The sequence below is a fragment of the Cherax quadricarinatus genome, chromosome 39 (assembly GCF_038502225.1).
Source record: "Cherax quadricarinatus isolate ZL_2023a chromosome 39, ASM3850222v1, whole genome shotgun sequence".
In the NCBI taxonomy this organism is placed as follows: Eukaryota; Metazoa; Arthropoda; class Malacostraca; order Decapoda; family Parastacidae; genus Cherax; species Cherax quadricarinatus.
In genome coordinates, this window is record NC_091330.1 from 15,049,745 (window position 1) to 15,065,262 (window position 15,518).

The window sequence follows — 15,518 nt, forward strand, 5'->3', positions numbered from 1 at the left end:
TGGGAGTTGACGTGTCGGCGGATGGATTTATGAAGGATGAGGTTAATCATAGAATTGATGAGGGAAAAAAGGTGAGTGGTGCGTTGAGGTATATGTGGAGTCAAAAAACGTTATCTATGGAGGCAAAGAAGGGAATGTATGAAAGTATAGTAGTACCAACACTCTTATATGGGTGTGAAGCTTGGGTGGTAAATGCAGCAGCGAGGAGACGGTTGGAGGCAGCGGAGATGTCCTGTTTAAGGGCAATGTGTGGTGTAAATATTATGCAGAAAATTCGGAGTGTGGAAATTAGGAGAAGGTGTGGAGTTAATAAAAGTATTAGTCAGAGGGCAGAAGAGGGGTTGTTGAGGTGGTTTGGTCATTTAGAGAGAATGGATCACAGTAGAATGACATGGAAAGCATACAAATCTATAGGGGAAGGAAGGCGGGGTAGGGGTCGTCCTCGAAAGGGTTGGAGAGAGGGGGTAAAGGAGGTTTTGTGGGTAAGGGGCTTGGACTTCCAGCAAGCGTGCGTGAGCGTGTTAGATAGGAGTGAATGGAGACAATTTAATAAATAACTCGATAAATAAGCAGACGGGACTGATTACCTCTAACTCCTCTCCACCCTTTTTTGCATTAGACTGAAGAAGCCACTGGCTGGCGAAACGTTTCCTGAATAAAGATACTCAAATGTTGCACAAGTATCCCGCTTATCAAGCCTTTTGTTGTTGACTCAGGTGAGGGTAGTTAGTGATGCGAGAGTCTGGTTCTGCCGGGGGTTCAAACAAGGGATGTACGGGAGGGATATTTGCCTCACTTAATTTGAAACGCATTGTCACTATTTCGTTTAAGAAATGAAACCTGTTTCCTCTCCATTACGAGTCCAGACTTAGCCAGTATATTCACCAGACCTTCGAGAGTAGGAGTCCTACGGCACGACACGTCATTGCCCCTATAAACCATCAACAACAGCAACAATGCTTATATTGCTTTCAAGCGGTGGAGGGGGGAAGGGGGTGTACCTTGATGCCGGTGTACCTTGATCCTAAGAATTCGAGCTACTTCTCCTCTCCCTCGGATTAAACCAGACTATTTCCCCCTTACAAGAGCTATTTTAATGTCCAGTGTAATGGGGAGCCCATCACTTTGGTTTCATCAGTAAAATATCTGGGATTCCCCTTTGACCCATGCATGTCAGGAGAATTGATAGGGAACAGTTTAGTAAAGAAAGCGAATGCCAGACTGAAGTTCCTGTATAGACAAGCACAGTGTCTACCTACTGAGGCTCGCAGGACCCTATGTCTAGCCCTTATACAATGCCATATGGACTACGCTTGCTCATCACGGTACTCTGCCTTGACAAAAAACTGAAAGATAGACTGCAAATCACCCAGAACAAAATCGTAAGATTCATCCTGGGGCTGGGACCAAGAGAACATGTAGGCCAGGATGAATTACAGCAGTTGGATATGCTGAATGTTGAAGACAGAGTAAAACAACTGAAGCTAAATCATGTTTATAAAATTGCTCACAAACAGTGTCCAGAATATCTTGCTGCTAATTTTTGTCAAGGTTGGGAACTGAAGCAGTCATAGTACTAGGGGGAGAGAGCACAACTTTGTAGTACCCACAGTCAGTGGCCAGGCTTCAAACACCTTTTATTGTACAGCAATAAAGAAATGGAACAGACTACCCGCACATGTCAAAGCCAATCATAGCTTGAACCAGTTCAAGAAGAGTGCCAAAAAGGTGTCTGATGAATGTAGCTACAGAAAGGGAGGGGAATGATTTTCTATTTTTTAGCTAACATACGTGTAAATTTTACCTTATTCCTAGTAATGACCCTCGTATTGTAGATAGCCTTAATGACCCTCGTATAGTAGATAGTCTTTTTAGTATGATAATAAGATGTTATCTTCATTATAGAATAATAAGAAAATATTATAACCTTTATATTATAATAATAAGGTAAAAGGACCTCAATGGAAATAAGTCACTCTGTCTGACTTTTTTGGGTTATCCCAGGTTCTCTACACATATGCTGCTATGTATGATAATTCTATGTAACTGTATTGTGTATACCTGAATAAACTTACTTACTAGGACTTACCCTCATAATAATAATAATAATAATAATAATAATAATAATAATAATAATAATAATAATAATAATAATATTAATAGTGTATTTATCATCCTACTTCCTATTTGAGTCCTTGAAAAATAAATTGAATGTGAAACAATGAGTTGAATGAACCGAAAGATTAAAGATTCTGGATGTTGAAGGGATCAATCTGATCCTGAGTGTCGAACAGATCAATGTGAACCTGAGTTAACAGAATAAATTCACCGAGAGGTGTATATATATATATATATATATATATATATATATATATATATATATATATATATATATATATATATATATATATTGTCGGTGTATGTCTGTCAGTGTATATACACTAAAACTTACTTCAATACTTATTTTAGAAAGTATGTGTGACTGGAGGTGTACAGGTAACATGCAGCGTTAATGACCATCGTGTAGTCGGTAGGCTTTAAACCCCCATTAACCAACTTAATTGAGTGTTAAACGCACTCAGAGCTTCATAAAACAGTGAACCCGGATGTTAAACGTACCAGAGGTTCAGAAACCGTGAACCTGGCTGCTGAACCTACCCAAAGTTTCAGAAACAGTGAACCTAGGTGCTGAACCTACCCAAAGTTTCAGAAACTGAACCTAGGTGCTGAACCTACCCAGAGGTTCAATAACTTTCTCGTGGATGTTAAACGAGTTAAGTATTGACAGGCGAACGTTGACTAGTGGCTCTGTAAAGACTGAGTTGGTAAGTATTGGAGGGTGTGGCGGAGGGTGTGGCGGAGGGTGTGGCGGAGAGTGTGGCGGAGAGTGTGGCGGAGAGTGTGGCGGAGGGTGTGGCGGAGAGTGTGGCGGAGAGTGTGGCGGAGGGTGTGGCGGAGAGTGTGGCGGAGGGTGTGGCGGAGGGTGTGGCGGAGGGTGTGGCGGAGGGTGTGGCGGAGGGTGTGGCGGAGAGTGTGGCGGAGGGTGTGGCGGAGGGTGTGGCGGAGGGTGTGGCGGAGAGTTTAATTAATATGCAATTAAAAAATCCATGATTTCGTGATTATTATTATTATTATTATTATTATTATTATTATTATAGCTTTATACTCACGGGATAACGATAAACCCGTATGGGTCATAGAGTTCCTGGGGAATAGGAGGCAATCAGGTTCGATCCGAGGAAGGAGGAGGAGAGTTTATCTGGTTCCTTGCATTAAGAGCCCAACAACATCAAGGCACCCTTCCCTCCCTTTAAAGGTTCGTCTTTTTAAGGACTTTTTTTGGTCCAAGGAACTGGAACTGCACCTCTTCCCCCTGCCCTTGCAGATTTAGTGCTTTCCTCAAGAAAATAATAATTATTATTACAATAATAATTGTGCTGGTATGTTGACTCGGTGAAAGTATGTATTTAATTAGTATATATAAGGTTAATATAGTCAGATCATTCAACAACTAACAGTTTCTTTCTCTCTCTCTCTCTCTCTCTCTCTCTCTGCTCCTCCTGTGTTCTCTGTTTCTGTCTCTTCATTTTTCCTCTAACTCGCTGCTGCTGCCTCTTTGTTCTCTCTCATTCACTGTTTCTCTCTCTCTCTCTCTCTCATTCACTGTTTCTCTCTCTCTCTCTCTCTCTCTCTCTCTCTCTCTCTCTCTCTCTCTCTCTCTCTCTCAGCGGAGAGAGGCGGGAGAGTGTCAGTGTGTATAGGTTGTGGAGGCGTGATTCACGACCAGTACATCCTGCGGGTGGCACCGGACATGGAGTGGCACGCTGCCTGCCTCAAGTGTGTCGACTGCCACCAGTTCCTGGACGAGTACTGCACCTGCTTCGTCAGGGACGGCAAGACCTACTGTAAGAGGGACTACGTCAGGTAGGTGCTCTCACACTCGCCGTACAGATTTGTCGCCTGTTGTCTAGTGTAACGCTAGTTGACCGAGTTTAATTTTTAGGCGTTTTGTTTTTGTTTACTAACATTTGAAGGTTTTAAGGCAGGATGGGGGAGGGTGTGCCTTGATGCTGCTCTCTCTCTCTCTCTCTCTCTCTCTGGGAAAGTGGCTGGAATGAGGGAGGGCGAGGAAGTGATATTTGAGGTTACGAAAATGCTTAGATGTATGTTGAGTGAAGAGTGTGTGTAGATGAGTGTGTTTGAAATAGAGGGTTAGTGTGGGTAGCCAAATAGGAGAACACGTGGGAGAGAGAGAGAGAGAGAAATTATTATTATTATTATAATCATGGGGGAGCGCTAAACCCCGAGAATTATACAGCGCATGTGGGAGGAGGGGATGGAAGACATTCAGGATCAATTCAGGGAACTGGAGCACAAATCCAATTCCCTATATCAAAAACCCCTCGCCAGCATCAAGGAACCTCCCTTGAGGAGAGAGAGAGAGAGACGCAGTTTAAGGAGAGAGGAAACTAGGGTAAAGGGGGGTTAAAAGAAAGGCAGGTAAAAGTGGGAGAGTCGCCAGCCGTCCCCACTAGGTACTTGTGGGGACGGCTGCTGCTTCTGTCAATACACCAGGTCTTGAGTATACATCCACCCACTCATACACTCTTCCTACACACACACACACACACACACACACACACACACACACACACACACACACACACACACACACACACACACACACACACACACACACACACGATAAAGCTCATGGAGCAGGGCGAGAGTGAACCTAGTAGCGACCAGCGAAGAGGCGGGGCCAGGAGCTATGAATCGGCCCCTGCAACCACAAATAGGCGAGTACACGGCCAAATGTCTATTGACAAGTGCCTGTGACAACTGGGAACTAGCACCCACATGCACATCTCTACGTATACAACACAAACAGCTCCATAAATGTGGTTACCTACTTTTATGTAATTTCTCTGCTCTCGTATGTATACCGGCTGCCTTCCCTTCCTTCCTGTGTGTGACTACTTCATGGTCCAAGTCGGACTCAAACGTCTTTATAAGTTTCATTCTCCTATGTTTGGGTTGTGTGCAAGACTTTACTAAACCCCTTTTTGGTTCACATTATCAACATTATTGGGTAGGAATGTTAGTATGGTTCACTGCTTTAAGTTCTTTGTGTGTGTACCAGGCTCCTCCAGTGTTGTCAGTCATTACGTGAGTCAAGAGCCTTCAGTGATGCCATAGTGGTGACCACGGAGTCACGCTTAATGCCATAAGTTAACTTTCCTCGGGTCAGCTCACTGACAGTGATAAGGAAATGTGTAGAATTTTTTACACAGGAGGATACCAGCGATATTCCGGAAATGATATATTTTGTAGAACAGGACGATAATAAACTGTGCACGATTAGGGTCACAAGTGACATGGTCCTTAGGCAAATAGATAAATTAAAACCTAACAAATCTCCAGGCCCTGATGAACTGTATGCAAGGGTTCTAAAGGAATGTAAAGAGGAGCTTAGCAAACCTTTGGCTAATCTTTTCAACATATCACTACAAACTGGCATGGTGCCAGATAAGTGGAAAATGGCAAATGTGATACCTATTTTTAAAGCAGGTGACAGGTCCTTAGCTTCGAACTATAGACCAATAAGCCTAACCTCCATAGTGGGAAAATTTATGGAATCAATAATTGCCGAGGCAGTTCGTAGCCACCTTGAAGAGCATAAATTAATCAACGAATCTCAGCATGGTTTTACAAAGGGGCGTTCCTGCCTTACGAATTTATTAACTTTTTTCACTAAGGTATTTGAGGAGGTAGATCATGGTAATGAATATGATATTGTGTATATGGACTTCAGTAAGGCTTTTGACAGGGTCCCACATCAGAGACTATTGAGGAAAATTAAGGCACATGGAATAGGAGGAGAAATTTTTTCATGGATAGAGGCATGGTTGACAAATAGGCAGCAGAGAGTTTGCATAAATGGGGAGAAATCAGAGTGGGGAAGCGTCACGAGCGGGGTTCCACAGGGGTCAGTGTTGGGCCCCCTGCTGTTCACAATCTACATAAACGACATAGATGAGGGCATAAAGAGCGACAACGGCAAGTTTGCCGATGACACCAAAATAGGCCGTCGAATTCATTCTGACGAGGACATTAGAGCACTCCAGGAAGATTTGAGTAGACTGATGCAGTGGTCGGAGAGGTGGCAGATGCAGTTTAATATAGACAAATGCATAGTTCTAAATGTTGGACAGGACAATAACCATGCCACATATAAACTAAATAATGTAGATCTTAATATTACGGATTGCGAAAAAGATTTAGGAGTTCTGGTTAGCAGTAATCTGAAACCAAGACAACAGTGCATAAGTGTTCGCAATAAAGCTAATAGAATCCTTGGCTTCATATCAAGAAGCATAAATAATAGGAGTCCTCAGGTTGTTCTTCAACTCTATACATGCTTGGTTAGGCCTCATTTAGATTATGCTGCACAGTTTTGGTCACCGTATTACAGAATGAATATAAATGCTCTGGAAAATGTACAAAGGAGGATGACAAAGTTGATCCCATGTATCAGAAACCTTCCCTATGAGGATAGACTAAGGGCCCTGAATCTGCACTCTCTAGAAAGACGTAGAATTAGGGGGGATATGATTGAGGTGTATAAATGGAAGACAGGAATAAATAAAGGGGATGTAAATAGTGTGCTGAAAATATCTAGCCTAAACAGGACTCGCAGCAATGGTTTCAAGTTGGAAAAATTCAGATTCAGGAAGGATATAGGAAAGTACTGGTTTGGTAATAGAGTTGTGGATGAGTGGAACAAACTCCCGAGTACAGTTATAGAGGCCAGAACGTTGTGTAGTTTTAAAAATAGGTTGGATAAATACATGAGTGGATGTGGGTGGGTGTGAGTTGGACCTGATAGCTTGTGCTACCAGGTCTGTTGCCGTGTTCCTCCCTTAAGTCAATGTGACCTGACCTGACTAGGTTAGGTGCATTGGCTTAAGCTGGTAGGAGACTTGGACCTCGCATTATGCAAACGCATGGGCCAGAAGGCCTTCTGCAGTGTTCCTTCGTTCTTATGTTCTAAGCTGGCCCTTCAGCTTGCAATGTAAGACACTGTATAATAGTTATAACGACCCCAATGGAAAAATGAGTCAGTTTGACTTTTTTTGGGTTATCCTAGTGAGTAATTTACATTATATGATAATTGTACTTGTGTACCTGTGCCTAAATAAAGTTACAATAGTTTTAGAAGTGGGAATGAAGCTTTTAATAATGAATGAGGATTTTGGTGTTTCATACGAAGATTTTCTGGAAGAGTAGCGAATAAAACTAATATCTTTGAAAGTCCCTTCAAGTATATCGTCTTGACGAAGGCTTCACGAGTCACTGAAACAGCTACCCTTCCCCCGTCCGATCACATCTAATTTCCTCCCATTTCGAGGGCGCTCTGTGACCCCTGTTGTTTTAGCGCTTCCGGATGAATATAATAACACAACTGAAACGCCACGAAAGCCGGGGAAATAAGGGAAAAAAGCAAGAGTGACCAAATCGCACACTACCTTGGGTTGTGAGAAAGTGTTAGTAACAAGTCAGTTGCCTGTGGAGAATTCTCAGTGTGCACTTCCAGAAGACGGGAAGATCGTGAATATTGTATTAATATTCAGAAAAGGTTGTGGGGAAGATTTCTTACATTACGAGAGTCTCATTAAGCAGAGTGGCCGGACAGGCTAATAAAAATGGTTTTAAAATGCTGAGTTCATTGAGAGCTATAATATCTTAATTGATAAGCAATGTTGTTCTAGTTCTGTGAGATCTTTGTGTGTGTTTTGTGTATGTGTTGTGTGTGTGTGTTGTGTGTTTTTGTGTTTGTGTTGTGTGTGTATGTAGACTGTTGCGATATACATGAGGCTATTGATGGGAGGAATTGGAGCTAATCTCCATTTCCTCGGATCAGACCCGATTGCCTCCCATCCTCCCCCCCAGACACTGTATGACTCTTACGTGTTTAGCTCAATTTCCTCGGATCAAAAATCTCCCCCAGCTTCGAGACACATTACACAATTACTGGAAATCATTACACGTGATCTATAATAGCATAACTGTTATAATTATTAGAGCCTCAGGCAGTCCAGTATCATAGATCTATAATTTTTGTGTAATAACATAATTATCAGTCATGAATAATCTCGTTCCATAATCTCTCGTCTGTAATTTGATAATTTTCGACGCAAGCACGGAAGTCCTCCGTCACTGGCTGTATAATTTTTGCGTGAAAGCTATTAACTGCTATACTTAGCCGGCGATAATTCTATAATTGCCACACCATTGCTATAGATTATATGAACAGCAGCGCCGCGACATTTAATTGGTGGATACAGCACCTTACTTTATTTTGGCTATAACCACTATTTTGTCATCTCTATAATCAGTTAATTCATACTCTCCTTGGAGCATCAACTCCGCTGTTATGACTGGTACTACCAGACCAGCTACATACTTCTATTGCTATTATTTCTGCTGCTGCTGCTACTACTACTCCATACTACTGCTGCTGCTACTATTGCTACTGTTACTACTAACTTCTGCTGCTGCTGCTACTACTACTACTACTGTTCTTACTGTTCCTGCTGATACTACTACCGTTGCTACTGTTGCTGCCATTACTGCTACCACCACCACCACTACTACAGCTAACACAACACCCATCACTGAACAAAACATTGACAGGTATCGCCGACACCTCCGTGAGAGATGGTTGTTATCGCCACCTCTAACTACCACCTTCCCTAACACCTCCTCCCCTACTCTACCCCTCTTACTACCACCGCCACTACGATTCTATTACCCTAAATCTATAATTCCTACCTTGGTATAATCCCCCCATCCCCGCCTGACTGGTCACCTGTCTGCTAGCTTTATTTTATAACCCAGTGTACAGCGGCAACTCCTTGGGCTGGTTGGCAGCGGTCAGGGGAACAGGGAGAGCTTGCTGTGGGGATAGAGGATTGTGGAGAGGGGAAGAGGGGGAGATAGAGAGAGAACGAGAACGAGAGATAGCGTTTGCATAATGCGGACATCTTGAGGCTAGAGATTGATGTAAGATGTTTAGAATAAAGGATAGAGAAAAACTGGAGGATGTAGGTTGTGAGCAGAGGCTAGCCCAGCATGTCTGGATACTGCCGAACCTACGTAAGAGACAAGGATAGAAAACTGCGTGGATAAAGGTAAAGGAGACATGTGGAGAAGAGACTCAGGCAGGCGTGGGATACTCTCTCTGTGGTGTTTACCTGGACCAAACCTGGTGTACAAGAGGAGGGAGTATGGGGGTGTTCCCCCACCTCGCCCTCCATGTTCTGCTTGCACAGACTTAGGTATCTTTACGTGACTGTCTGTGAATCTCTCTCTCTGTCTGTCTGTCTGTCTCTCTCTCTCTCTCTCTCTCTCTCTCTCTCTCTCTCTCTCTCCCCTTTACAACTTTCCTTTCAATATCATTATAAAAATATCTCTTGTTTCAGAGTTTATAAAAATTTTCCCCTTGTTACTCCCTTACTAAAATTCCCGGACATCTCTATTCCCCGTTTGTTTTCCCCTCGAACTCATGGTATCCCTCTCTCCCCACTCCATTGTCTACCTCTCTCCCTTCTTAAATTCCTCCTTTCCCCTATTCCAGTCTCCCCACTCTAATCTTTTCCCTCTGACTAGTGGTACCCATTTCAATCCCCTCCCCATTTCCTCAGAACTGCAGAGCCCATTTCACTCCCCACATCAGTAGCTACCCATCTCCTCTCGGTATCGCTATACCTCTTCCTCCCCTTGCCCGTGTTCTCATCTCCCCTCTGAGGCGCGGTAAAACACCCAGAGCCTCAGTGGCGCTTTTTAAGGAGAATTTAATTGACCGTGATGAAATTCAAGAACCGATCAAACGGCCTTTTTCAACTCCTTATTCTTTTCTCTTTCCTCGACTAGTCTGGCTGGTAGAGATGGGAGAATGTCCGTATAAGAGGCGTTTTACTTTTATGTTTGATCTTTGATGGATGATTGCTGGAGTTTCTGGCTTATTTCACCAGGGTAGAGAAAGTTTCAGAAATTAGTGACCATGCGAGACAGGGGTCAATATGGCGGATGGTGTAATGATTTAGAATTATTGGTATTCGATTTGTTTTATTTTTTTCGAGACAGTAGCGTTGAATCGGTGTACATAAAGAATAAGGCAGCTGTATAGAGATTTTCACAATACGTCTGTTGGTTGTAGAGTGCATGTAAAATAGAGGAGGTGCGGGAAATAATAATGTTTAATTATGTTATTGGCGAGGTGTGGAAGTGTAGGAGCTGTGGGTGTTTGTTTACATTCCGGCGATGCCGCCGCCCTCCCGCTGCCACGACGTATGACCAATCCAGTAATAATATATCGTATTGTTTCCTTTCCCTGTCGTACGTGTCATGAATCTCTTGAGAAAATATACACAGTAAAGTAATTCTGTTGGATTTGTTTGACGCGCTGCTTTAAAATAGCGTGGAAAATAATATTTAATCACAAAGGCAAGAAGATGAAAGAAGTGTTTAGCTTTCAGCGGCGCTGAGAATAGTTCTTCAGAGCATCAGCACGTTAACAGTCTTGAAAATTGTTGTTTTGATGCAAATTGCTAATGCTCATAATGTTTCACTTAGAGAGAAAATACATACACACACACACATGGGGCCAGGAGCTGTGAATCGACTCCTGTAACAACAATTAGGCGAGTACACACACGCACACCGTTGGAGACAAACAAAACAACGGTACATTGTGACAGGGATATGTTGGGAGCAATGTCTCGGTGGCAGCCTATTATGACATATCATTGAACACCTTGAGGACCCAAGTAGGTCTGCCCACACATTGTTGTGCTCTACACAACTTCGGCACACTTGTTGCCCTGTGTGTGTGTGTGTGTGTGTGTGTGTGTGTGTGTGTGTGTATATATATATATATATATATATATATATATATATATATATATATATATATATATATAATATACACACACATATACACATATATTTAAGACATCGGCCGTTTCCCACCAAGGCAGGGTGGCCCGAAAAAGAAAAATTTTCATCACCACTCAGTCCATCACTGTCTTACCAGAGGCATTCTTATACTACTGTTATAAAACTGCAACATTAACACCCTTCCTTCAGAGTGCTGACACTGTACTTCCCATCTCCAGGAATCAAGTCCGGCCTGTCGGTTTCCCTGAATCCTTTCATAAATGTTACCTTGCTTAAACTCCAACAACACGTAAAGTCCTAAAAACCATTTGTCTCTATTCGCTCCTATCTAACACGCTCATGCACGTTTACTGGAAGTCCAAGCCCCTCGCACACAAAGCCTCCTTTACCCTCTCCTTCCAACCTTTCCTTGGCCGACCCCTACCCCGCCTTCCCTCCACTACAGATTTATACATTCTCGAAGTCAATCTATTTCTTTCCACCCTCTCTCTGTCCAAACCATCTCGACCTCTCCTCAACCCTCTGGATAATAGTTTTGGTAATCACACACCTTCTAATCTCCAAACTACTGATTCTCTGCATTATATTCGTACCACACATTGCTCTCATGCATGACATCTCCACTGCCTCCAGCCTTCTCCTTGTAGCATCATTCACAACCCATGCCTCACACCCATACAGGAGAGTTGGTATGCCTATACTCTCATACATTCCCCTCTTTGCTTTCATGGATAAAGTTCATTGTCTCCACAGACTCCTCAGTGCACCACTCACTCTCGTCAATTCTATGATTCACCTCATCCTTCATAGATTCATCTGCTGACACGTCCACTCCCAATATCTAACCACATTCACCACCTCCATACTCTCTCCCTCCAATCTGATATCCAATCATCTATTACCTAATTGTTTTGTTATCCTCATCATCTTACTCTTTCCTATATTTCTAAGTGTACTCATGTAACATTAGGAATTGATTTGTGTGTACAAATTTGGGATCAGTCCTCCTCAAATTTTCAAGGTGTAATTTATGGGTTATCTTTCTTTGCTACTTTCTAAGTAACCCAGTTCGAGGGACTTTAAATTATTGGGAATGTTTTTGTCTGAATTTATATGAACAATGAAGGTTATTTGTGTATTCTCCAGTTATGTGATGTCGCTGTCCTTGAAAGTGGCTGTTACAGTACAATAATATTAAAATCTAGGGAAAATAAGTGACTTAGAGTATCATTACTGGCTAAGCGTCCCATGTTTTGAAAGTTCCTGTCATCCAGCCTATGATTTTCCCTGCAGTTGTCATAATCACGCTGTTGTGGTCCTTGAAAGTGAGATCTTCTGCCATTATTACTTCTGAGTCCCTTGCATTACCTGAATGTATTTCATACTCAATCGTGGGCAAGATGTGTCTAGACTTTATTGTGCAATGTTTCCACACTTCGTGTGGAAACTTTGCGCAGGACAAATATACTCGGTGTATTTGTCTTGAAACTCGGCATCCCCTAATCCACAGCTATGGCTTAATTAGATTAATTCTTTTGAAGTCCTCTTTTCATGGTTGGCTTCTTTGCATTAGGGGGAAGCTATCAGTCTCTCTCCATAACCTGCAGGAGTTACTGAAGCTGGTCTTGATTATTAATGAGACGACTGTTGAAGTTTGGGACGGGAGCACCTGCCCTCACAGCCTCCTCATTGCTAACATTTTCCTGACGTAATTACTGGCCATCTGTCATTCCAATGGATGAACTCGAAAGAAAAACTGTCCGCTATTCTTTATGACCTGAAGACAGGCAAGGTTTTTTCCCTTAAGATCGGCTAGTGTATAGCAGTCTACCTCTAAGAATTTTTGAAGCGTTTAGCATTCGCCTCACTTCGAGTCGCAAGTCCTCATAAAATAAGAAAGCGAAATGAACTCTTCACTTCAGTAACACAGAGGAAGAGACAATGCTGTGGAAACAATTACTAAAATTTCATCTCCACGGAACCTAAACTTCTTAAGATGCTCCAGATGAGTTCGAGAAGATGGGAGAGGAATTGCGAACCAGGAAGGTACTTAGTGTCTCACTGCGTACATTGCCAAGTATTTCATCCCACTTTGCTCGTGTATCGTCATCTTACATTGAGAATGAAACAGAGGTATCCTAATGTCATTTATTACTAGTAGCATCTGTGCTGCATGGTACACAGCTTCAGCCTTGTGAACACCACACTGTGGAGCATTAAGTAAATTACTGTCAGCTCGAGATGCTCTTTATGTACACGTGGATGAATTTTGTGATGGCGTTGCTTGCAAATATTAAGCATTTCTTCTTTCAAGAGTATATCATCATCCGTAATCTTGAGGCGTTCTCTGTATAGTATTTTCCAGGATTTCCAGAAGCACGTGAATAATTAAATATGATGTTCGTGGTAGCACTCTAATACAGAAGACGTGATGGCGGTATGATAGTGCAAGGAGTTATTTTGTGAATGAATTGTACAAGCTCCAGCATCACCGCCATCATCTCCCTCTCTCTCCGCCATCATCTCCCTCTCTCCACCACCATCATCTCCCTCTCTCCATCACCATCATCTCTCTCCATCTCCCGCCCCTCACCACCATCTCTCTTTTACCAACATCTCCCTCTTTCCACCACTGTCATGCTACACAGATTCTTGTCAACACATTTCTTTGTAACGAGATACCAGAGGCATTTACCTCCCTTTTAGCAGCTTGTGAATGAGTGAGAGCTGTCAGATTAAGAGCTAATGGTTACCTTAAATGGTTTACAAATTTGAATAATCAACTAACTTTGATGTTATATTCTTTATTTCTTACGTAAACGACGAAAGCATTTGACCTAAAAAATATAAGTTACTTTCTGTACAGTAAGGTTTCCTTCGCGACTTCTTGACTGACAACAGAGGACTTCCTTCCCCCATGAAAGGTGGGGGAAGGATCTTTAATACACGAGTCATTGTGATATGTGAAGTGTTATGAGTTAGTGACGCACATGAAGCTTTAGTGCAGACTGATCACGACTACGGTACTGAACACTTAGAACGAGGGACTGATTGTCTCTTCCACTTCAGTCTTCTGTTTCTGTCCCTGTATTGTGTGGATAGTCACTGCTGGACAAAACGTCTACGTAATAAAGATGCCCATTTGTTGTAATTGTGTCTGATTCTTCAACTTCTCGGTATTGTATACCATTGATGTTATGATAGTACATTTGATATGACAATACACTTACGATAGTGAATGTCATGATAGTACACTTACGATAGTACACTTGATTTGATGGTATCTTTCACCAGAATACTCAAGTCGTCCTACAAGTTTTGAAGTTTGATATTTAAGTTAGGAATAATGATAGTTTTTACCTTTTAGATATTAGAGTGAAGAGTTATTACTGAGCTGTTCTTCTGTGACCTCGTGTGTTATTGAGCTGTCTTGCTGTGACCTCGTGTATTATTGAGCTGTCTTGTTGTGACCTCGTGTGTTATTGAGCTGTTTTGCTGTGACCTCGTGTGTTATTGAGCTGTCTTGCTGTGACCTCGCGTGTTGCGCTTTCCCGTGACCTCACGTGTTATTGAGCTGTCCTGCTGTGACCTCGTGTGTTATTGAACAGTGCTGCTGTGACCTCGTGTTATTGAGCTGTTCTGCTGTGACCACGTGTATTATTGAGCTGTCCTGCTGTGACCACGTGTGTTCAGCTGTCCTGCTGTGGCCAGGTATATTCAATTGTCCTGCTGTGACCCCGTGTATTATTCAGTTGTCCTGCTGTGACCACGTGTATTATTCAGCTGTCCTATTGCGATCACGTGTATTGAACTGTCCTGCTGTGACCACGTGTATTAATGAGCTGTCCTGCTGTGACCACGTGTATTACTGAGCTGTCCTGCTGTGACCACGTGTATTATTGAGCTGTCCTGCTGTGACCACGTGTATTATTGAGCTGTCCTGCTGTGACCAAGTATATTATTGAGCTGTCCTGCTGTGACTAAGTGTATTGAATTGTCCTGCTGTGACCACGTGTATTGGACTATTCTGCTGTGACCACGTGTATTGAAGTGCTCTGCTTTGACCACGTGTATTGGACTGTTCTGCTGTGACCACGTGTATTCAGCTGTCCTGTGACCACGTGTATTATTCAGCTGTCCTATTGTGACCACGTGTATTCAGCTGTCCTGCTGTGACCACGTGTATTCAGCTCTCCTATTGTGACCACGTGTATTGAACTGTTCTGTTGTGACTACGTGTATTGAGCTGTCCTGTTGTGACCACGTGTAATATTGAGCTTTCCTGCTGGGACCACGTGTATTATTGAGCTGTCCTGCTGTGACCACATGTGTTACTGATCTGTCCTGCTGTGACCACGTGTATTATTGAGCTGTCCTGTTGTGACCACTTGTATTATTGAGCTCACCTGCTGTGACCACGTGTATTGAACTGTCCTTCTGTGACCGCATATATTGAACTGTCCTGCTGTGACCACGTGTATTATTGAGCTCACCTGCTGTGACCACGTGTATTGAACTGTCCTGCTGTGACCACGTGTATTGAACTGTTCTGCTGT

At 42.7% G+C, this 15,518-nt stretch overlaps 1 protein-coding gene across 5 annotated transcripts in view; it reads left to right on the forward strand.

Moving 5' to 3' along the window:
• The window catches only part of tup (LIM1_Isl and LIM2_Isl domain-containing protein tup), a 112,475-nt gene that overhangs the window by 48,948 nt on the left and 48,009 nt on the right, over positions 1-15,518 (forward strand). For 3 of the 5 annotated variants that reach the window (XM_070092437.1, XM_070092438.1, XM_070092439.1), the window contains one exon: positions 3,729-3,924. In XM_070092437.1, the coding sequence (XP_069948538.1) occupies positions 3,729-3,924 (196 nt within the window). Of the gene's footprint in view, positions 1-2,674; positions 2,826-3,201; positions 3,317-3,728; positions 3,925-15,518 lie in introns of those variants that run through there. The other 2 variants (XM_070092440.1, XM_070092441.1) reach the window with 2 other exon arrangements.